At 44.2% G+C, this 25,096-nt stretch overlaps 1 protein-coding gene across 2 annotated transcripts in view; it reads left to right on the top strand.

Moving 5' to 3' along the window:
* Positions 1-25,096, top strand: part of PNP (purine nucleoside phosphorylase) — a 69,918-nt gene that overhangs the window by 41,311 nt on the left and 3,511 nt on the right. For both annotated transcript variants that reach the window (XM_075319748.1, XM_075319744.1), the window contains exons 2-5: positions 18,644-18,813; positions 18,981-19,084; positions 19,393-19,568; positions 21,709-21,899. In XM_075319748.1, coding sequence (XP_075175863.1) covers positions 18,644-18,813; positions 18,981-19,084; positions 19,393-19,568; positions 21,709-21,899 — 641 coding nt within the window. The remainder of the gene's footprint in view (positions 1-18,643; positions 18,814-18,980; positions 19,085-19,392; positions 19,569-21,708; positions 21,900-25,096) is intronic.

A 25,096-nucleotide genomic window follows, 5' to 3' on the forward strand; every position in this document is an offset into this window, starting at 1 on the left:
AGGAGGTGGATACTGCACAGAAGGGCAGATTGTGCAATACCCTGTGACAACCTGATAGTCCTGGGCGTCACAGTAGCATGAGTAGTCTGCCACCCTCACTGACCAGACACCCAATGTGTGATAAGCTAATCAGCTAGTTCTTCTTATATATGGCAGGTGGTGTTAAGGTACCATCACACTAAGCAACATCGCTGTTGAGGCACAACTTGCTAGCGATGTTGTTGTGTGTGACATCCAGCAACATCTTGGCCCCTGCTGTGAGGTCGCTGGTTGTTGCTGAATGTCCTGGACCATTTTTTAGTTGTTGCTCTCCGCTGTGAAGCACACATCGCTGTGTGTGACAGCGACAGAGCAACAACTGAATGTGCAGGCAGCCGGCTTCTGCGGAGGCTGGTAACCAATGTAAACATCGGGTAACCAAGAAGCCCTTTCTATTTACCTTCGTTACCAGCGTCCCCCGCTCTCAGCTGTCAGTGCCGGCTCCCTGCTCCCTGCACACGTAGCCGGAGTACACATCGGGTAATTAACCCGATGTGTACTGTGGCTAGGAGTGCAGGGAACAGGGAGCCGGCACTGGCAGTGTGAGAGCGGCGGACGCTGGTAATGAAGGTAAATATCGGGTAACCAAGGTAAGGACTTCTTGGTTACCCGATGTTTACAATGGTTACCAGCGTCCGCAGAAGCAGGCTCCCTGCTGCCTGCACACGTAGCAGAGTACACATCGGGTAACTAACCCGATGTGTACTGTGGCTAGGTGTGCCGGGAGCCAGCGCTAAGCAGTGTGCTCTGGTAACCAAGGTAAATATCGGGTTGGTTACCCGATATTTACCTTAGTTACCAAGCGCAGAATGTTTCCACGTGTAGCGACGCTCCAGCGATCCCTGCCAGGTCAGGTTGCTGGTGGGATCGCTGGAGAGTCACTTTGTGTGACATCTCACCAGCGACCTCCTAGCAACTTACCAGCGATCCCTATCAGGTTGTATCGTTGTTGGGATTGCTGGTAAGTTGTTTAGTGTGACTGGGCCTTTAGAATCAGCAGTCTGCCCCCCAGCCCACACTGACCAGTCATGTAATAAGCTGATCAGCTAGTTCTTCTCACACACGGCTTGTGGTAGTATCAGTAGCCTCCACCCCCCCCCCCCCCCCCCCCCCTCACTGACCAGACATCCAATGTTCCTCTTATAAATGGCTATTAGTAGTATCTCTGACAACCCCACCCCCCACGACGACCAGGCATCCAAATTATGATAAGCCGATCAGCCACTCCTTCTTATATACGGCGTATGGTGATAGCATCAGTAGGTCCCCCCCCCCCGACTGACAAGACATCCAATGTTCCTCATATATGGCTGGTGGTGGTAGTATCAGTGGTCTGCCCCCCCCCCCCCCAACAATATCAGAAGGGAAGGCACAGGCTCTAATGCGGTCTGATAACTAGTGCGCATCTTGCCCAGACGTCTGTAGATGCGCTTCTTGAATTCGGACAGGGCACACTGCAGTAGATTGGTTTCTTTTTTTTGTTTTGTGTGTTTTTTTTGTTTTTTTATTTTTCCCCCCAGACCATTATAGCCAATAAGGCTACTTTCATATCCGCGTGTTTTTCACTGCGGCACAAATGGATTTTTTGCCGTAAAGCCAGATCCTTTACAAATGCGTTGTCATTTCAATGCATTTGCAATGGAATTGCAGCAATATGCAGTCACATGCGGTTGTGTGCGGCACACGCTGGATCCGTTGCTTTACAGTATTTTCTGCATGTCAATGGATCTGTTACATTGCAGCGATAGCTGCAATGTATTTCAGTGGGCACTGGATCCTGCTGTACCGGAAATCAGTCAGTCTTTTTCTTTCTCTCTTTTTTTTTCTCTCTCTTTTTCTCTCACAGCGCTGGAACATGGCACTTTTATGAAAGCGCCATTTTCTGGGGCAGCTGCGGACTGCAATCCGCAGCGGGGGGCCCAGAAAGCTTCGGCCACCCTGCGCTGCGGATTCCAATTCCCAGCTACCTAGTTGTACCTGGCTGGACACAAAAATTGGGCGAAGCTCACGTCGTTTTTCTTGTATTTCATGAAATAATTAAAAAAAGGTGCTTCCCTATATTTTTGGTTGCCAGCTGGGTACAAATAGACAGCCGGCGGTTGTGGGCAGCCCGTACATGCCTGCTGTACCTGGCTAGCATACAAATATAGGGCAAAGCATACTTTTTTTTTTTTTTTTTTTTTTTTTTTAGTTTTTGGGCAAAAAACTTTAAAAGAAAAAAAAAAAAAGGTTCCCTGGATTTCCCATTGCCAGTGGGGGTTAGCAGCCAGTAGCTGCTTGGGTTACCCTTGGCAATAGAAAATGCAGCGGTAGCCCACGCATTTTATGTATGTATGTATGTATGTATGTATGTGTATATATATATATATATATATATATATATATATATATATATATATATATATATATATATTTTTTTTTTTTGCCTACAGGAAAAATAAGCTGAAGTGAAGTAGCCTAAGGCTATGTGCGCACGTTGCGTTTTTTTTTTTTTTCATTTCTGCAGCATTTTGAGCAGTAGCGTCACATTGTCAAAATGCATGCGTTCTGGTTCTCCTGCAAAGTCTATGAGAATCATGCAAAATCTGTGAGCATGATGCTTTTTGAAACGCAGCGTTTTGATTGTCAAAAATTTGCCACAATCTCTGCATTTATAAAAGCAGCATGTCCATTTTTTTTTGTCTGTTTTGGCAGCGTTCTACACCCATTGAAATCAATGAGTTGTAGAAAAACGCTGCCAAAATGCTATGCAGTGCGTTTGCACTGCATTTTTGTTGCGATCCGCATGTTTTTTTGACATAACAAAGGCAGGTCTTTTCGGTCTGTCTCTATCTCTATCTATCTCTGTCCATGTCGGTCTCTCTTTCCCACCCCTCCCCCCCTCTCTCATACTCACGGATCACCGGCGCGGTGCTGCACGGCGTTCACATTGTGGTGGCTTCTCCTCTTTTGAAAATGCCGGCCGCTCATTAATCCATCTCGTATTCCCTGCTTCCCCCGCCCACCGGCGCCTATGATTGGTTGCAGTCAAACACGCCCCCACGCTGAGTGACAGCTGTCTCACTGCAACCAATCACAGCCGCCGGTGGGCGTGTCTATATCGAGCAGTAAAAAAAATAAATAATTAAAAAAAAAAAAAGGCGTGCGGTCCCCCCCAATTTGGATACCAGCCAGGGTAAAGCCACACGGCTGAAGGCTGGAATTCTCAGGATGGGGAGCTCCATGTTGTGGGGAGCCCCCCAACCTAACAATATCAGCCAGCAGCCGCCCAGAATTGCCGCATCCATTAGATGCGACAGTTCCGGGACTCTACCCGGCTCATCCCGAATTGCCCTGGTGCGGTGGCGAATGGGGTAATAAGGAGTTAATGGTAGCAGCCCATAGCTGTCACTAAGTCCTAGGTTAATCATGGCAGACGTCTTCTCCAAGATAACTTCCATGATTAACCTGTAAGTTAAAGAAATTAAACACACACACACACATCCAAAAAATCCTTTATTTGTAATGAAAGACAAAACACCCACTTTATTAACCCCTCAAAAACACCTCTAGGTCCGACGTAATCCATGCAAGGTCCCACGACTCTTTCAGCTCTGGTACATCAGAAGCTGACAGGAGCGGCAGTAGAACACCGCCGCTCCTGTGAGCTAGATGCAGCAACTTAAGTGAGTCGCGCGATCAGCTGTGCTGTCACTGAGGTTACTCGCGGCCACCGCTCTCAGGTGGAGGACTGCAGCTGTGGTCGCAAGTAACCTGAGTGAAAGCACAGCTGAGCTCACTGCAGTCACTCAGGGGATTTGCGATCAGAGGTGAGTCCTTCACGTGTGACCGCAAATCAAGCCGCGGCACACGCACAGAGCCGCGCGATCACAATGAAGTCGGGTGAAGTTCATTCTCATCGCGCGGCTCTATCTCTCAGCCAGCCATGTCAGTGACCGTGCGGTCCCACTCGGCTCTGCTGTAAGTCTATGGGGATACTGCAGAGCTGAGTGGGACCGTACTGTCAAAAATGTGCGTTCTGGAAGCATCCAGAACGCATGAATTCTGCAGTAACAATGCATCTCAGAATGCTTTTTGCCTGTGTTCTGAGACGCACATGCAGTGACTTACACGCTGCGGAATAGAACGCAATGTGCGCACATAGCCTAGGACAACATAAATTGCGTCTGGTTAGCCACAGCCAGTTTCAAGATGACAGACAGGGAAAATATTTTACCTCACAAAAAGAATCAGCTGTGATCCCATGCTGTAATGTCTGCATAGGAATCTCCTGATTGGTGCGGATTCTTATAGCGAATGCTTGTGCTCCGACATTGTAAGAAACACACTTTTATACCATGGGAAGTTGTTTATAAATTGGAGGAATAATCTATAGAACTGACTGAATAATCTCCACACGGTGCGATGGTCCACTCTTGAATAGGCATTAAGAAGGCTGATCAGCTTTCTTTTTTTTTATGCCATTTTTGGCATGAGAAAACAATCTCTGCATGCTGCGATTAGCTGCGTATCGTGGATCACGTTCACCCATACCAGTCTGTAGGTGTGTGTGACACATCTGACTACATTGATGACATCCCAGTGCAGTCCAATATACGCAGAAACAGCAGATAGAGGAGAAGATGGACAGATTAATTTCTCCATCTTCTCCTCACCTGTGATCTGATATTCACATGTGAAATGATACTTGACTGTCGCTCGCAGCAGAGTTTGAGCCGAGTGTCATTAGTATATAGCTTCCAAATCTCTCACATGAGATGAGAGAACATACTCCAGTGTGACCCCGGCCTAAGACTCCACTCCAGGCATCACGTGGCACAAGGAGTCAATTGACCCGAGTGTTAGATTACGCAGTGTGCGCTATTTATAATGGAGTGTGGATAGTGGACCACGTGCTGTGTACCCCCCACTCATACTCCCTGCTCAGACTGTAGACTTATACAGTATATGGGTCACTAATTTTCCTATGATTTTTTTTTAAAGCCTGAGATAGGCCTCTGTTCTTGATTTTGTGGAGAATATTACGATATATTACTGAGCTTCAATCATGTCCTATTTCACTTGTTCCCTATTAACCAGTTCAGCTGGTTTTCAGCTTCTGGGAATCCTTTGACTCAACACTTCCAAGTATAGTAGCGTGCCAAATTACCTGCCATAGATCCTGTCAGAATAGGAAACCATATAGACGTCATACAAGCAATGTACTGTTTGTGCCCTGCTTGTATGACTTCTGGATGCGTGTCACACTTCGGTGATCTGCTTGCAGAAAATCCTGCTGATGGTAGTTGTGCTTTTCCTGCTCTAGGCCTGTATCTAAATGCTTCAAGGGAATCTATTTCTCTCACTTAGGCCTGCTTCACACGTCAGTGATTCTGGTACGTTTGTGCTTTTTTTTTTAAAATGTACCAGAATCAGACATATGCAGACCCATTATAATCAATGTGTCTGCTCACACATCAGTGATTTTTCACTGAACGTGTCTCCGTGCAGCGTGGCCGTGATTCTGCATGGAGACAAGTCAGTTTTTTTCTGGTATCACTGATGACCCACGGACCACACTATGGTGTGTATGGTACCAGAAAATCACGGACATATTAAATATTTTCAACTTACCTTGCCTGCGATACGCTCTGCAGCCTCCGCTCTCGGCAGCTCAGGCCTGGCTCATGAATATTCATGAGAGCAGGAAAACCCGACCAGGAAGTAGGTGCTGAGAGCGGTGGTCGGACGTGCAGAGCTGGAGACTTCAGCACCATGGACAGCAGGAGCGAAGGCAGGTGAGTAATGTCCATATGCAATCACGGATTGCACATGGACAACCCACGTGTGCCATGAATCACGGCACACGGAGGGACATGTGCGTGTTTTACACGTCAGTGAAGAACGTCTGTGTTTTTCACTGACGTGTGAAACTGGCCTTAAGCAGCATAATGTAGTAGCAGAAACCCGGATTCCAGTGATGTCACTTACTCGCCTGTAGTTTTCTTAAACTCTGTTATCAGCAGGAAATTCTTATTAGAGGACTGTTAAACCTGCTGCCATGTATTCGAGCATATAACCCCTCTCCCACCACTGATTGGCAACTTTCTGCTACTGTACAGCGTACACAGAGAGCTGTCAATCAGTGGTGTGGGCGGGGCTATACAGTATAACATTCAGACAACTGCTAGATCTGCAGCAGAGAAAACAGTGAATTTATACAAATGACAGCAAGCAGCCCATCAAGTGACACATCACTGTAATTGGGGTCTCTACACCTACATCATGTTACACTCAGATATAACAAAAACTTGGTAACATACAGTAAGGCCCCATTCAGAAATAAGTGATTTTTCTCATACGCAAAACACAGCCTGATTTTAATCAATGACCTATTTTGCCATCAGTGTTCATATGGGGAAAAAATGGCAAATCTTCTTTTATCCAATACAATGTTAAAATCTGACAGCACCCAGATTGCATACAGATGACTGTGCACAGTCAATGATTTTTTACTCCCACCCCCCCCCCCCTTGGTTCACGAGATTTGTATGGCTAACTTTGATCTGTCTGCGGTTCTTTGTCTTCCGCAAAGCATCATAAACATGTAAACTGGCCCATAAATTCTAGTGAGCACAAATGCCATATGTGAAAAACCCATATAGAACACATGTAAGAAATTAGATGTCTGAATGAATGAGGCTTATTTGTCGTCAAAGACTCGAGCTGTATGGCCGCCCCATCTGTAAGTACACTCCGTCACTTATGAATGAAGGGATCAGTGGCAGCTTGTACTGTATGTTCTTCACTCCCAGCAGGACAGATCAAAGTATTGAATTGCGCATGAACGGGACCTCAATGCCAGCCTGTGTACATGACAAAGCTTCTCCTAACCATTACAATGGGTAAATCACGGATGGCACCTGTATTACACACTACTGTCGTCTGTGTGCGTATTTTTTTATTTTTTTTTTTTTCTCCAGACTTGTGTGGGTGATTTTCATCCGTGACACTGATACAAATGGACATGGGAATTATAATAATAATATATTATTATTATTTATTCATTTATATAGCACTATTAATTCCACAGCGCTTTACATACATTGGCAACACTGTCCCCATTGGGGCTCACAATCTAAGGTCCCTATCAGTATGTTTTTGGATAGACCTATAGACTATATAATGTGTGCGTGTTTTATGCATCAAAACCACAGAACACGTACATTAAACAGCATTAAATTCCCCAGTTGCTTCACTTAATCCTATAGCGTCATGTATGAGGCCAGGAAGTTGTGTTTCATCATGTGCCGCCCATAGAAAATGAGCAGGCAATTTAGGTGATGTCAATTTCCTTGGTAATGTGGAAATTGTCTGCAGGATGTGGCAGCGGTATCTCTTACCACACACACATGTTTTTAGTAACCAATGTGGCAGTCTGGTCACATGTGGTGTGGCTGTGCATACTATCCACATGGCAGAGCTGTACATCTTCAGGCTATACGGCTCATCTGCAGCACAGTTGTCGTGTTCATTCCTCCAGTACTATCTGACCTGCAGAAGGCTAGATTTGGCATTGTCAGGAGACAATGACACATTTCTCCTCCCTGACGTCTATTTTTATTGTACTAGGGTGAATTCCGGGAAGTCAGAACAGTTCTATTTATCAACATTTATGGTTGGTAAATAAAACTTTATTCTCTCTGTGGGAAAATGGAGCTGAAAAACAACTAGTCATTGTACATAGCAGGTTATCTATCAACACAACACTTTTTTTTTTTTTTTGCGTACACATCTCTACATCTAAGGCTAAGTTCACACTTCAGTTGTTTTGCATCAGTCACAATCAGTCGCCTTGAGGAATTACGGTATCCTGCAAAATATTTTGCAGGAATCCTGTTTTTCCCCATAGGCTTCTATTAGTGACGGATTGTGACTGATGATGCTGCGTTGCATCCGCTGCGTCGCGGTCAGTCGTTTTTTAACTGACCGCCGGGTGGGAGCAACACAGCATGTAACGTTTTTTGAGCAGCGCGATCCGTAGGATTTTTCTGCGCATGCGCTCTCTGGCTCCCCACCCCCGTAACCAGGATAAACATCGGGTAACCAAGCAATGCGCTTTGGTTAGTTGCCCGATATTTACAGTGGTTACGGGTGCAGGGAGCCGCGCTAAGCTGGTATCCAAGATAAACATCGGGTAACCAAGCAAAAAGTGCTTTGCTTATACCCGATGTTTACCCTGGATACAGTGTGCAAGGCACTTCACCACTCTGCTCCGCCACCTCCCGCACTCCGCTTGTGTACTCACACTCACACACACTCACACTCACTTGTCCCCGCGGCATTGACGTCCTCAGCTCCACGGCCCCGCTCGGCTCTGCCCCCTCGCGCTCCGCCCCCTCCCACACTCCGCATGTACACACACACACACACACACACACACACACACACCTGTCCCCAGCCACGCAGACCGCGGCACTGACGTCCTCAGCTCCGCCCCCGAACTCCGCCCCCCGCACACAACGGAGTCCGACAAAGAAATTCTTTTCTTTGTCACCGTTGTCATCTGTTGTACAACGCATCAGTCACATGCATCAAGCAACGCATGTGACTGATGCAAAACAACGGAAATGTGAACTTAGCCTAAGATACCTCTTTGCATCAAACGCATGCATTTATCCTGCTATTAGAGTGAGTGAGAAATGCTGCAGATACCACTCTACAGGTATGAAACTGCTTCATATCTGCAAGGAAAAAATAGGCAACATGCGCATGAGATCGCAGAAATCGCATTCATTTTGGACCCTATGCCTATTTTATTTATTTTTAGAAGACGATATAGACCCGCAGACAGGGTCTGTGACTGCAAACAGTCAGACATTGTCACTCAAAACAAGAAAGCCGTGGAGACACCATCACATGTTTCTCAACGCTGGCAGGAAACTAGCCAGGTCTTCACCGGGAAGTAACAACCACGGGAAGGGCAGTCTCCAGTCAAGGAGACCACCTATGCCAAACATGGTATCCATCCACAGACAGCTGTTTCGGGGTATTTACCCCTCATCAGTGTGGAGTAGGAAATTGGCTTGTGGGAGCAATGCCTAGTAGAAGACTATATAGGTAAGGATGGTTGACCTTAGGGAGATCAACATCTAGCACCGTGGAGACACCATCACGTGGAAGAAAATCCTGTTTTGCATATTTCCCAGGGGGTTTTCTCTAGAATCACTGCATTGAGAAACACGTGATGGTGTCTCCGCGGTGCTGGATGTTGATCTCCCTAAGGTCAACCATCCTTACCTATGTAGACATTGTCACTCAGACTGGTTGCGGTCAGATGCGCCCCTAATCACAGATGCCAGGGCTGTCGGTGAGTGGGGGAAGCAGTGAATATGGATGAGCAATAATGTGCATTCCTTGAAGAGTGAGCAGGCCGTGCCAGAGACTTGGTAACCATAGCGCACCTGCTCTAATACTCCTATCCTTTCTACCACCTTTTTAAGTGCCAGATTCTGGTCCTTAGACATTTATGGGGACCGGCGTCTGGCCAGATATCCACAATCAATTCCGGGCTGGAGCTGTTTTTTAGCGTCCGGTTAGTCCCGCCGATCCCAGATATCTGCGAGTTTGCCCATCACTATCAGGATTTAAGGTCTGGCAGCTTTAACACCAGGGATCTCTATTAGAATTCATGAGAAGAATAGAGAAAATGAGTGGCTGTCTGGTGACTGTCAGCAATCGGTCACGTCATAAATAGTTTTTTGTTTTTTTTTTTTAAATAGTGTGGCTAAACACTGTTGTATCTGAAGTGAGTTGTGACCCTCAGGAGGTTGAAGCCTTTTGACATCTATAATGTTCAGCATTCGTATGAGTACGGTATATGGGACAAGTCCTGTAGGGTAATGACCTGGCTCCGTTTAGTTAGAACACCTTCACGCTTGTCCAGCCTGGCTATAAACAAATGTAGAGGTCCTCTACATAGCAGCTGTGGTTTTTTTTTTTTTCTTCCTGGTATAGATTAACATCAACCTCGCTTCACATGAATGTCATGTTGCTCTATTCTCCAGAATTCCACACATGCTGATTCACATTGTCTTTGCACCACGTGCCGTGCTCCTGACATCTGTTTGTACAGCGTGTTGGATTGGAAACCTTCTATATAGGAACGCTGTACAAGTAATTAGTTGAAATGTGTTGTTGGTTGTTGTTTTTTTTTCACATTAACATGTCTATTTGTTGGATATTGAGCAGATAAATCTTTATGGAGCAATTAAATTTCCTTATCTGTACAATATACTGTATGTTTTCTAATGAGTAAACTAGCTTTATGGCACAGTTACTGCTGTATACTTTCGTTAGTAGACAGTGTGTTTGCGGCTCCAGAGGAAGCAAGGTGACTAGAAGACTAGAAAGAGGGGAATTTTATTGATTCAACACATTTCAGAATTGTTCCAATTCCGTCAGGTATTAAGTTTCCTTATCTGTACAAGATAGTTTACATGTTTTAAGAGAACATGACTATCTTTATGGTACAATGACTGCTCAATGACTGCTGTATACTCATTACAGAGTTTATGTATGGATACATGTTTATAGAAATTGGAATATGACAATTGCATTTGTTAAACATCCATCGGCAGAAAACCTTTTTAAATGTAAAAAAAAAAAATGTGATGTGAAATACAAGGAATCAGGAACACAGCAAAGTCATACGTTTACTACCTGCAGCCATAACATCTGGGAGTTTGTACTTTTTTTTTTTTTTGTTTTTTTTTTGTCCTTTAATTAAAGGGGTTGTCCTAATAGGACAAGCCCTTTATCCCCTGACCACATTTATTTATTGTGTTGCTTATATAGCGCTATCGTATTTTGCAGCACTTTTATATGCATAATCTCTGTCCCCATTGGGGCTCACAATCTAAATTCCCTATTATTAGATCTTTGGAGTGTAAGAGGGAAAACTGAGTATCTTGACAAAACCCACATAAACACGAGGAAAACATACAAACTCCTTGCAGATGTTGGGTGATAATTTGTTCATTGGTGATGGACCAATCACTGGGACCCATACGTCATAGGCAGAACAGGGAACTTTTATCCCTTTGAGAATGGATTAACAATGTGCAAGTTTGACTTGTGCTCCATTATTTCCCTATGGCGCTGCTGAGTGCTGCACCAAGCTTCATCTATCCTGTCCATGGGTGATAAAGGGTTTATCCGGTGAAAATAAGTTTATCTTTCTCATCCCTTATAGGGAAAATGGAGAGTATTTCCTTTCCTTGGCGTCTCTGTAGAGGTGATGGACCTTTGTATAGACAGACAGAAGCCTGCATATATCGGCATAAGCTGTCCAATCAAGCTGCCATAATGTCTATGGGCTGGGAAACAGTGTATATATTTACAGGAAGTACAATGGGCTGTATTTTAGCTTTTTTGTGCCTGGTTATTTGCATAATGGATATGTAGTGGAAGAACAGTGAGGAATTGTAATGGACATTACACGTCAAAATCAAGGGCAGGTTGTGCTGCAGTAAGGGTATGTGCGCACGTTGCTTTTTACCTGCTTTTTTTGCTGCTTTTTCTTCTGCGCTGTTTAATGCCAAAATGGATGTGTCCTTCTATTCAAGCAAAGTCTATGGGAATTTGGGTTTCTTGTTCACACTATGTTGTTCAAAATGCTGCCTTTTTGTGGCAGAACTTTGGTCAAAAACTCAGCTTTTCAAAGAAGCAACATGTCAATTGTTTTTGCCATTTGGGTTTTGCACTGCAAAGCTGAGTTTTTGACCAAAGTTCTGCCACAAAAAGGCAGCATTTTGAACAACATAGTGTGAACAAGAAACCCAAATTCCCATAGACTTTGCTTGAATAGAAGAACACATCCATTTTGGCATTAAACAGCGCAGAAGAAAAAGCAGCAAAAAAGCAGGTAAAAAGCAACGTGCGCACATACCCTTAGGGGTATTTATTTGTTTTACTTCCTCTGTTCGTCATAAGTATGGTGTTTTGTTTTTGTGTTTTTTCCCGTTGTTTAAATCGTGGATTTTTCCATGCTAGTGTCATTATAGTTTTCAAACAGAACATGATGTCCTGTATGACTCTGCCCTAGTTAATGATCATCTTTGATTAGTGCGTAACTCACAAGTCTTGACACTGAAGTTGCATACATTTACATAGTATGAGGAAAAATACATTTTAAGGCCAAAATCACACTTGCTAGTGCCTCGCGCGAGTCTCATAGTAGAACCCGGCTTGGCCGCACACTATGCATACAGGAGCGTCTGAGCTGCATAGAGATACATGCAACCGACCCGCTCCTGTCAGGGGAGTGTGCGGCCAAGCCGGGTTCTGCCATGAGAGACTCGCGCGAGTTACACGAGAGGCACTAGCAAGTGTGATTCTGGCCTAATGGACTTACACTTCTTCCCCAAAGGAAGTAGAATCTGTTTGAAGAGTAACATCACCAAATGTCATGCGCTATGACCAATAATTGGAAGATCTGAACCAGTGGAAAGGGACTTACTTAATTTCCAATGTAGGCAGCGCTGTAACTCATGACCCTATAAGAACAGCACTACAAATATCTCTCATGATGTTACATTAATTGCAGTTAGTAATTCTAGCTGTGTCCAATAATGTGATATGAAGGTGACTTTTTTTATCACAGTTCTTTGGACTTTCCATTCATCTTTCATGTTTGCTCATTTTAAAGTGGGTTTCCCCATCTTACTGAAACTATGATCTTGTAACTGTAATTTGTAATTACTCTCCAGTCTATTAATATTGAGGAACTCTCACGTATTTAGCATGATTGATTTCATTTCCCCAAACTAGAGGAAATATTGACTCAGTAATTTCAGAATGGCTACCTCATGTTTATAGTAGTGGTGACTTGGGCTTCAAATAGGATATTAGCAGGATACAAGAGGAGTTATAATCATAGCCCTTTTCCATTTATCTCAGTACAGTTTAACCCCAGGATCAGATTTTCATGAATGTCATGTTGCGCTATTCCACAGAATTCTACCTTCCACCCCCTTTTCAAAGAGGCATAGAAAAGGCCATTGTGTAGCAAGGATTATTTTGTTATGGCTGGTTCATACTTCGATTCATTTATGAGCTGGCAGATCCTGAGTATACTCTACAGCACATTACTGGAAACACAACTGCTTTATACTCGGATACAAAGTGTCATTGAAGGATTTTTTTGCATATTTAAAACCAAATCAATAAGATAAGAAGTAGTAGTATTAACTGGTGAGGACAATTCAGTGAGTCCTGATATCTGCATATGAATTCTACAATTAAATACAAGCCAAAACATTATTATAATCACATATCTGCACTCATAAAAGAACCAGTGGCAGAAAATGTCCCCCTCACAACTGTCTGTCAATGGGTTAAAAAAAAAAAAAAAAAGTGACGCCCTGGCAAAACCAGGGTGTCACAGAGCCTGCAGAAATCCAGCAAAGTGCAGGCCATTCTCCTCCTTGGTAACCTGATCCCACACCAGTGCAGCAGGAGAGACCCCCCCCCCCTTCCCCCCAGGGTAAGAGCAAAACAGAGCAGCAGGGGAGGGGCTGGAGCAGAGTGTGTGGGGAAAGGGAGAGGAGAGGAGTCCGGAGTTGTAGCTCCCGGGCTGCTACAGAAGCGTGCTCCAAAAGGGCTGGGACAGGCTGTTAGTGAGGAAGGGACTTGAGGTGACCGGGGCAGGGTAGTGGCCCGCCGGTATCGAAAGAGATCCCGGATCACTGCAGGGGAGTGGACTCCCCGTTCCCGGCCGAGGAGGAAAGAAAGAGAGAGAGTGGAGAAAGAGGCACCTGACTGCAGTTAAAGAACAGGGGTCTGCTGCACCGTGTGTGCGACTTTAAACACCCTCCGTACCGAAGGCTGCAGACTCAGGCAGTTTCTAGTTTACCAGTGACTCTGTGTGGTTCAATTGTGAGTACAACAGTGCCATCAGGCACCGCACTGCGCCCTGCAGCTTGGTCCTTCCTACTGGGCCCCGGGACACCAGCCCCTACCCACGGGGGGGCCAACACCTCAGCTGCTCCCCGCCATCGCTCCCGGGAACCCCAGTCACCAGCAGCGGTGGTGCCCACCATCACCACAACCCCGTGGGTGGCGTCACAACCGAGATCTCACCACCAAACCTCCCCCTTTTCACTCGTGGGCGAGGAGGCGCTGCTCGAGCCCCCGGGCCTGACCCCGTGCTTGAGCCACCGAGGAGCAGAAGCACCGGACCCGAGCGCCAGAGATTCCCTAGGCGAGCGGCTTTCCGCCCGCGACAAGAACCTCACAAAAATACACACTTGAATCTTCTTGGTTGCGGTACCTTTTCTCTCACAGGTGTATAAACATTTCTTTTTCCAGTAAACATTAGAAACCAAAGTGCTTCATTCGAGCAGATTGGTCAGGAACAGTCCTGTCTAGTGAAAACGCTTCACAATTTGGAGGAGACTGTCCATATCTGCCAGTAGATCCCACTTAGGAGACTCCAGGACAGTCCAGCAGGTTTTCAAACATGTATAATGTCGTCTAAGATGCTTTTTAAGAGAAACGTGAGTGTCGTGGAGGTATTGACTTTCATCCTTTGAATAATCGGAGTCTCCCTCAGTTGTGATGGTGTTAAATCCCATATGTTCTTGTGTAGTCAGCATTATGTAGCCACAGATCAATCGTTCCTGTGCCTCTTGTTCAATCCCATTAGGGTAATAACTCGCAGCCAATAAACCTTTCACATATGTGCTCACATGCACAAAGGGCCCAACTACACAGAAAAGGCTTTCGTGTCCTATTGCTTCAGCCTGTTTTAGGGCTCATGTGCAGGTGGCGTACTTGCATGCATTTACGCTGCGTATAGCACTGCAGTGTTTTTACAGGGACTGTAATGTCTGCATTTTATTACATATCCAGGGAGTCTAATGATTTTTCAACTTTTTTTTTTTTTTTTATATATACTGTTAGATTTTTGCCTGGTTTCTGTAACAATTATAATATAATTTTCATATGTAAATATAATGCAATACTGCAAATAGCCTAAGTGAGGTCACCGCTGAATGAGCGGCTCAATCATTCTCTACACTAGACCCACAGACCAGGTCTGTGATGGGTTGCAGTCAGATGCTAGGGATGCATCTGACTGCAACCCATCACTGATGAAAGCAGTGAATATGCAATGAGCGGGGAAGTGGAGGAGCCGTGGGAGCGTACAGCCACACCGGTGATTCGGTAAATAGAGCGCGCCTGCTACAATCCCCCTATCCCCAAGACCATTTTTAAGTGCAGGCCAGATACCCTTGATCAATTCTGGGCCTAACTGGGTTTTTAATTAACCCGGTTAGACCCACTGATCCAGGGTATCTGCGAGTCTACCTGTCACTAGGGTGAAAAACTGTAACAAAAGCGCTGAAAAGAATTGACATGTTCATTCTTTCATAACGCAGCAAAACCGGAAGTGGTTCACAAAACTAGCAGGAATCTGCCTCATATGTCAGGGACACTTCAGACGTCCTGCAAAGACTGGACGGACTTCCTGTAGATGATGGAGCCCTGTTAGTGGCTACCGATGTCGAGGATCTTTATAAATGTATTCGGCACTCTGATGGTCTTGAGGTGACAAAGTTCTGTCTATGAGCAGTTGGGATAAGTCTCTTCAGGGCCTGATCCTGAAGCTATTGCAGTCCATACTGACACACAATTTTTTTTTTTCTATTCAAGGACACGTTCTTCCTCCAGGAATGTGGCACTGCGATGGGTGCGGCGTGTGCGCCGTCAGCCGCAAACCTCTTCCTTAGCTTTTTGGAGAGGGAGGTTTTCGGGGATGCATGCCCTCCGCAGCCCATGCGCAGTCAGTGCTGGTATCCTTATATAGATGACATCTTTCTTATCTGGAGGGGAATCGGTCCAGAACTGCATAGCTTTATGATGGGCCTGAATAATAACCCATATAACATCAAATTAACTTATAAGACAGACAGATATAATCAAATTCCTCGACATCAGAGTGCTGAATGCAGGAGAAAGATCTATTCAAACTGACCTTTTCAGAAAGGAGACGGCAGTCAATGCCTTGTTACACGCTTCGTCTGCACATGTACCATATACTATATGGGCAATTCCGGCCGAACAATTTTTAAGACTAAAAAGCTTATGTTCCACGGAAGAGTGCTTTGAACTGAGGTTACAGCCGCAGAAACATCAAGGCAGGCTATCAGAGAGCAAAGAATACGCCACAAACACAATTGTTATCGGTTACACATAGGGAAGAAACATGGACACCACAGATACATTTCATTTTCACATTTAATAACAGTGGGGTGCGATTAGGCATATTCTGAACACACACTGTCCGCTTCTGCAAACCGACCAAGGGCTGAGGGATGCTCTAACTGATCACCCCCTTTTGACTGCCAGAAGAGGAAGGAACCTGAGGAACATTTTGGTCAAAAGCCATTATGTACCTAAAGGCCCCGTCACACTAAGCAACATCGCTAGCAACATCGCTGGTAACGAACAACTTTTGTGACGTTGCTAGCGATGTTGCTGTGTGTGACATCCAGCAACAACCTGGCCCCTGCTGTGAGGTCGTTGGTTGTTGCTGAATGTCCTGGGCCATTTTTTAGTTGTTGCTCTCCTGCTGTGAAGCACAGATCGCTGTGTGTGACAGCGAGACAGCAACAACTAATGTGCAGTGAGCAGGGAGCCAGCTTCTGCTGAGGCTGGTAACTAATGTAAACATCGGGTAACCAAGAAGCCCTGTCCTTGGTTACCCGATATTTACCTTTGATACCAGCCTCCTCCGCTCTCACTGCCTGTGCTGCCGGCTCCTGCTCTGTGCACATGTAGCTGCAGCACACATCAGGTAATTAACCCGATGTGTGCTGTAACTAGGAGAGCAAGGAGCCAGCGCTCAGTGTGCGCTGCTCCCTGCTCTGTGCACATTTAGCTGCAGCACACATCGGGTTAATTAACCTGATGTGTGCTGTAACTAGGAGACTGGGGGCTGGTCACTGGTTGCTGGTGAGCTCACCAGCAACTGGTGTAGCCACGCTCCAGCGATCCCTGCCAGGTCAGGTTGCTGGTGGGATCGCTGGAGCGTCGCAGTGTGACAGCTCACCAGCAACCTCCTAGCAACTTACCAGCGATCCCTATCGTTGTTGGGATCGCTGGTAAGTTGCTTAGTGTGACTGGACCTTAAGAGTCCCCCTCTTTTTGGTATTGGGAGACCTAGATTAGGTTGCTTTCCCTGTGGATCATGTTTAGCTTGCCACAATTTGGTCCGTACGGATGTGTTCTCTGCTGCGGACGACTCAAAGGAATATAAAATTAGGAGCTATATATCATGCAATACGAGTCACGTAATTTATTATGCTGTGTGTGTGATTGTGACTTGATTTATATTGTATTAACCGCTGGGGAACTCCGCGTCCGCACCAGGAAGCACGTCAGAGACATAATTGCAGCACGTGAAACTAAAGATGTGGAATGGTTGAGAACGATCCCCTGACACTTTAAGCTGCGCCAGAATTGTGACCCCCCCCCCCCCCACAGGCCTTAAAATTAGAGTCATTGATCAGGCACAATTGGGATCTAGGAGCAGTAATAAAAAAAACGTATATTGGCGTAGCTTGAGTGTCGTTGGATCGTCAGGTTGGGAACGATGTCCCCTAATGGTCTAAATGAAAAACTGACATTTTTGTGAATATACATAACTGGTGATTAGATTGATTGAAAGCTATAGTACTTGTTTTAATTAAGTGTAGTTTTGGGTTTTTTTTTTTTCTTTTCATGTATAAGGTATTTTTGTGGACCATTTGGGATGTTGGTCAATCTTTTGGATCGAATATGGACATGATGTGAAAATATGGACCTTATATCGCCATACATATATACCATCATTTGAGATCTTCAACTTTATATTAATAGATTTCATACATATGTTGTATATCTCGATATATTAACTTTGATTATGAGCGATAGGTCTTATAATTTAGTTAGTGGCTGTAGGGTATATGGTTTTCGCACGATAGTTATTCTCTTCTTTTAATGCCATATACTCCCTAAACTGTTTGCTCTTTTCCTTGCCCATAACCAACATGGCATTGCCGGGTGCACATGCGCTGGGCAGCTGCGCTCTGTGTCCCTGCCAAAGGTGCCTCCTGAGGGGGAGAGGTGGGTATACTGACATTAGCGGAAGTATTCTTCCGACCCGCCCCTCCCCTGGAGTAACCGGAAGGCACGGATTACGTGTCCAGCATACCGCCCACTGCATGCGCCCAAATCATGGCGCTTCCACTATTTAAACAAACACACCTTCAATCTAACCCTGTTGCCCCCCAAGGAACATCTATTCAAATTGTACGTCGGGGTTGCACACCATGGCGCCAGTGCTCACACCCGACATTGGTATGCCCGGATGATAGTGGTTGTAGTTGTCCGTTCCACATGGTGATTAGTCACTCTATATGGATGAAGGAGTAGTAGGATGTTACTTTAGTAGTACCTTAAACTTTTCGTATGTATGGTGAAAAACCATGGCAAAATGCATTGTGAACATAGTCTAAATCTCCTCTTATATATATTTGGCTTTTTTTACAAGGTGTTTTTGTTTTTTTGGTTTTTTTAGGTACACTTATGAAGAATACAAGCAGACTGCAGACTGGCTCACATCCAAGACAGAACATCGTCCTTCAGTGGCCATTGTATGTGGATCTGGGCTTGGAGCTTTGGGCGAACTCTTAAAGGATCAGGTGGTCTTCAATTATGCTGACATCCCTAACTTCCCACACAGTACAGGTATGGCAAATTGAAGGAATAGTATGAGGTTTTATGATCACCCACTGCATGTCCATTGTGTCATGAAATCAAGGATTATACGATTCTCTTCTGCTATGCACACCACATTCTTTGTAGTACTGTCAATACAGTTTTTGTGATTAGTTCTTTGTTCCTGAATTTTGCAGTTCCTGGACATGCTGGTCGTCTTATATTTGGAAACTTGAATGGGAAGCCATGTGTGTGCATGCAAGGACGGTTTCATTTCTATGAGGGTTACCCCCTGTGGAAGGTGAGAACATGTAAATGGCGCAATCATTTATTTGCAACATGTACTGTATACAGCAAGTACACAATAAAAATAGTTGCTCAGATATTAGCTGATATTATGACCGCATGTTCTGTTATTAAGAAAATTTTGTCGACCGGGCATTCTAGAAAAACTAGTTTACGAACCTATCACTTCTGTATAAAATCTTCCAGTATGCTGAATGTTGGCACAAATATGGAGCAGTGGATATGATTTATGGTTCTCGCAATCAGGTTTTAGAATAACACTAAAGTTATTAAGTTGTACATTTTTATTTTTTTTTAACTTAGGTTACATTTCCAATAAGGGTTTTCCGCCTGATTGGGGTTGAAACGCTCATTGTCACTAATGCTGCAGGAGGACTGAACCAAGATTATAACGTTGGGGACATAATGGTGATAATGGATCATATAAATATGCCAGGATTTGCAGGAGAGAATCCACTTGTTGGTCCTAATGAGGAGAGGTGAGCATTTTAATGGTTACAATGGCATCACGTTTATCAGGTAATTTTAGATCTATTGCAATTAGATGGGGTTGTGTCCATATGATCCCTGTTTAAAGGACCTGGTACGGCTTCTGACAAAATCATTGATAGCAGCTGAAATGGAAATATAATGTACCTGGCTCCTAATCAGATAAATGCAGGACCATGTAATACAGGCGAGGTCATCTGCATGAAGTCTATATATCCTAATAGAGCATATGTGTAGAGGAGGTCAGTCTTTTTGAGACAACCCATATAAGTGTAGCATGTCACTGAAAAAAATATATGTAAACTGTACATTAAAAGGCAAAAAAATAAATCTAACAGCAAGAATTGCTTTTTGTTTTTGGGGGTCACTGCACTTCCCTAAAAAATAAATATTAAAAAGCAATCAATGTTTATACAGCAAGTACCCCAAAATTGTATCAAGAAAAAATGTCAGCTCAGCATGCAAAAAACAATCCCTCATCCAGTTGCATGAACTGAAAACTAAAGTTTTATGTTTCTCAGAAAATGGTGACACAAACAAATGTATTTTTGTTAATGACTAAAATGTATTAAAAAAAACAAACATTTGCAATTGCTGCAGTCCTAATGACCTAGTGAATCCCATTGTCCTGTCATTTTTACTGCACAATGAATAGAAATAAAACAGAAAATTTAATGGGGGTTTTTTTTTTCCTCTCCTCCTCCCCTGCCACCATCACACATGTAATAGATTTCTATTTTTTCAGTACATTATATGGTAAAATAAATAGGTTTCATTTTTTCTCAATAGCTATTACACTATCTAACAAAAACAAGGACATTAAAATGTTAAATCTATTTTTAGCATTGATGGGGTTTTTTGTTCTCTTTTTTTTTCTCCCAGTAATGGTTATAAAAGCTTATTCAACACATACATGCTCAAAAAATGGTGCCCATCCCCCAAAACACAAGTCCACATATGACTAAAGGTACCGTCACACTAAACAACTTAACAGCGATCCCAACAACGATACAACCTGATAGGGATCGCTGGTAAGTTGCTAGGAGGTCGCTGGTGAGATGTCACACAGTCAGACGCTCCAGCGATCCCACCAGCAACCTGACCTGGCAGGGATCGCTGGGGCGTCGCTACACGTGGAAGCATGCTGCGCTTGGTAACTAAGGTAAATATCGGGTAACCAACCCGATATTTACCTTGGTTACCAGCGCACACCGCTTAGCGCTGGCTCCCTGCACACCTAGCCATAGTACACATCGGGTTAATTACCCGATGTGTACTCTGCTACGTGTGCAGGCAGCAGGGAGCTGGCTTATGAGGAGGCTGGTAACCTGACCTGGCAGGGATTGCTGGAGCATCGCTACACGGGATGCTGGTGAGCTATCACCAGCAACCAGTGACCAGCCCCCAGCGACGCACTGAAGCGATGCTGCGCTTGGTAACTAAGGTATATATCGGGTAACCAACCCGATATTTACCTTGGTTACCAGCGCACGCAGCTACACGTGCAGAGAGCAGGGAGCAGCGCACACTGCTTAGCGCTGGCTCCCTGCTCTCCTAGTTACAGCACACATGGGGTTAATTACCCGATGTGTACTCTGCTACACGTGCAAGGAGCAGGAGCCGGCACTGACAGTGAGAGCGGCGGAGGCTGGTAACAAGGTAAATATCGGGTAACCAAGGACAGGGCTTCTTGGTTACCAGATGTTTACCGTGGTTACCAGTGTCCGAAGAAGCCGGCTCCTGCTGCCTGCACATTTAAGTCCCCTTTACACACTGAGACTTTCTAGCGATCATGCTGCACAGCGGGAAACAAAGGACCAAAGAATGGTCCTGAACGATTTGTAGCGATCAGCAACTTCACAGCAGGGGCCAGGTCGCTGATGTGTTTCACACACTGCAATGTCGCTGGGGAGGTCGCTATTTCGTCACAAAACCGGTGACGTTACAGCGATGTCGTTTGCGATGTTGCAGTGTGTAAAGCCACCTTTAGTTGATGGAAAAAAAACCCAAATACTTAAGGGCTCTAAATCTGGGTATACAAAAAAAATCTAGCAAGCCAAACTTACATTGCTGCTTAATGAGTATTGTTTGTTTTTCTTCCTTACTGACTACCAATAATCTTTTACAAAGGTTTGGACCTCGGTTTCCCCCGATGTCTGATGCTTATGACAAGAACCTGAGGAAGCTGGCTTTGGCTGTTGGGCAAGAGCTGGGACTCTCAGAAAAGATGAGGGAAGGAGTATATTGTAGCCTTGGAGGACCCAATTTTGAGACCATTGCTGAATGTAAATTCCTGGTTAGCCTTGGAGCTGATGCAGTCGGTATGTAAAATGAGACTTGAGACATGTGTACCTTCTGTAACAAAAGTAAAATATATATTTATTTATTGTGGGGGGGTGGTTATTTAGTCAGCCACCAACTGTGCAAGTTTTCCCGACCTACAAAGAAGAGAGAAGCCTGTAATTGACATCATAGGTAGACCACAACTATGAGAGACAAAATGAGAAAACGAATCCAGAAAATCACCTGATTTGGCAAATTTTTTTTTTTTTTATTTTTTTTTTTCCCTTGCAAAATTTTGTTGGAAAATTAAGTATTTAGTCTACTAAAAACATGCACAATTTCTGGCTCTCACAGACCTGTGACTCTTTCATTTAAGAGGCTCCTCTGTTCTCCACTCATTGCCTGTAGTAATGGCACCTGTTTGAACTTTTTATCAGTATAAAAGACACCTGTCCACAACCTCAAACAGTCACACTCCAAACTCCACTATGGTGAAGACCAAAGAGCTGTCGAAGGACACCAGAAACAAAATTGTAGCCCTGCACCAGGCTGGGAAGACTGAGTCTGCAATAGGCAAGCAGCTTGGTGTGATTTAATCAACTGTGGGAGCAATAATAAAAAAAATGGAAGACCTACAAGGTCACTGATAATCTCCCTCGATCTCTGTCTCCACTCACGATCTCACCCTGTGGGGTCAAAATGATCATAAGAACAGTGAGCAAAAATCCCAGAACCACACGGGGGGACCTAGTGAATGACCTGCATAGAGCTGGGACCACCGTAAAATAGGCTACCATCAGTAGCACACTACGCCGCCAGGGACTTAGATCCTGCAGTGCCAGACGTGTTCCCCCTGCTTAAGCCAGTACATGTCCGGGCCCATCTGAAGTTTGCTAGAGATCATTTGGATTAACCAGAAGACTATTGGGAGAATGTCATATGGTCTGATGAAACCAAAGTAGAACTGTTTGGTAGAAACACAACTCGTCGTGTTTGAAGGAGACAGAATGCTGAGTTGCATCCAAAGAACCCCTTACCTACTGTGAAGCATGGGGGTGGCAATATGCTTTGGGGCTGTTTCTCTGCAAAAGGACCAGGATGACTGATCCATGTACATGAAAGAATGAATGGGGCCATGTATCGCGAGATTTTGAGTGCAAACCTCCTTCCATCAGCAAGGGCATTGAAGCTGAAACATGGCTGGGTCTTTCAGCATAATGATCCCAAGCACACCGCCAGAGCAACGAAGGAGTGGCTTCGTAAGAAGCATATGAATGTCGTGCAGTGGCCTAGCCAGTCTCCAGATCTCAATCCGATAGAAAATCTTTCGAGGGAGTTGAAAGTCCATGTTGCCCAGCGACAGGCCCAAAACATCACTGCTCTAGAGGAGATCTGCATGGAGGAATGGGCCGACATACCACCAACAGTGTGTGCCAACCTTATGAAGACTTAAAGAAAACGTTTGACCTCTGTCATTGCCAACAAAGGATATATAACAAATTGAGATCAACTTTTGTTATTGACCAAATACTTATTTTCCACCATAATTTGGAAAAAAAAAATAAATAATCTTAAATCAGACAAGTTAATTTTCTGGATTTGTTTTCTCATTTTTGTCTTTCATAGTTGTGGTCTACCTATGATGTCAATTACAGGTCTCATCTTTTTAACTGAGAGAACTTGCACAATTGGTGGCTGACTAAATACCCCCCCTCGATCCCCACTGTTTATTTACAGGGTGGGCCATTTTATATGGATACATGTTAAAGGGGAATAAAGCACAACCTAACTATTGTGCAATTGCTGTAAAAGACCTTCGTCTCTTTACTATACTATGAGTGGGAATAATCCTCCCACATGTGCCAGAGGCCTTGCTGCCTTTATGGAATGGGGAAACTTAAACTTATTCCTGCCTTCCTGCACAAAAGATGTATTCCCAATATCCCAGCTATACTGTATATATTCCCAAGGGTAATAATTTCTCTGTTCCTATTGCTTTACTCTGCTTTGCCCTATATACCTGGTGCATCCCAAACAAGAGTATAATCAGTCACTTTGTTGTAATAAAAAAAATAACAAGTTTATTATTCACTAACAAGACTACGCTTAATACACTATATAATTCTAGCACATGTAATCACAATGAAAAGCATATACTAAATTATATACACATACAATAAAACACCAGTAAATACTTTACTATAAAATCCACAGTTACATGCAACCCAATAGAACACTCACACAGTTGCAGCCCACCCAAGAATGATACTAACTATTCCTATATGAAGGGTACTCAGCCATCTTGTCCTTCTGTATGTCCATCCAGGGAGAATGAGAGGGGGTAAGAGGACAGCTTATATAGGGCTTGTGACCAAGATTAATTTTGCCCTATGATTGGCTGTAACCTCTGATGTCATGGGGGCGTATGTATAGCCACGTGTTGGAGATTCCTCCCAACCTGGCTGAGGGTTCAAACACATGGTCTTCTTCGTGTGTTATCCTCCCCCATCCAGCACAAGAGAAATTATATTATTATATATTTCACAATTAACTTCCCTGCTACAATACACCTAAATAAAATGGGAATGGTTGGTGATATCAACTTCCTGCTTGTGGCTCACTAGTATATGGGAGGGTAGAAACTTTTCAAGATGGGTGGTGACCATGGTGGCCATTTTGAAGTCAGACATTTTGGATCCAAATTTATTTTTTTTCCAATGGGAAGAGGGTCATGTAACGCATCAAACTTATTCAGAATATCACAAGAAAAACAATGTTGTGTTTGGTTTTAACATAACTTTATTATTTGATTAGTTATTTACAATTTTATGACCACTTATAAAATGTGTTCAAAGTGCTGCCCATTGTGTTGGATTGTCAATGTAACCCTCTTCTCCTACTCTTGACACACTGATAGCAACACCCCAGAAGAAATTTTGGCACATACCAACCACACGGTCATCAGCCTTTGTTTATTATATACACCGTTTTTTCCTTTATTTTGGTAAAGGACACTATGATGTACAGTAATAAATGAGAATGTATGTATTAAAACTATGCTATACATACTAATAGCATGCACTAAATTAAGGGAGGATATTGTTTGGAGAGGTGTACCTAGGCAGTCAGCAACCACCGAGAACACACATCTGAGTGGGACATAGAGATATAGATAGATATATCTATATCTATCTGCCATGTAAATTTGTACCAATCGTAACTACACCTCCCTGTA

This window comes from Anomaloglossus baeobatrachus, chromosome 1 (genome assembly GCF_048569485.1).
Source record: "Anomaloglossus baeobatrachus isolate aAnoBae1 chromosome 1, aAnoBae1.hap1, whole genome shotgun sequence".
Classification (NCBI taxonomy): domain Eukaryota; kingdom Metazoa; phylum Chordata; class Amphibia; order Anura; family Aromobatidae; genus Anomaloglossus; species Anomaloglossus baeobatrachus.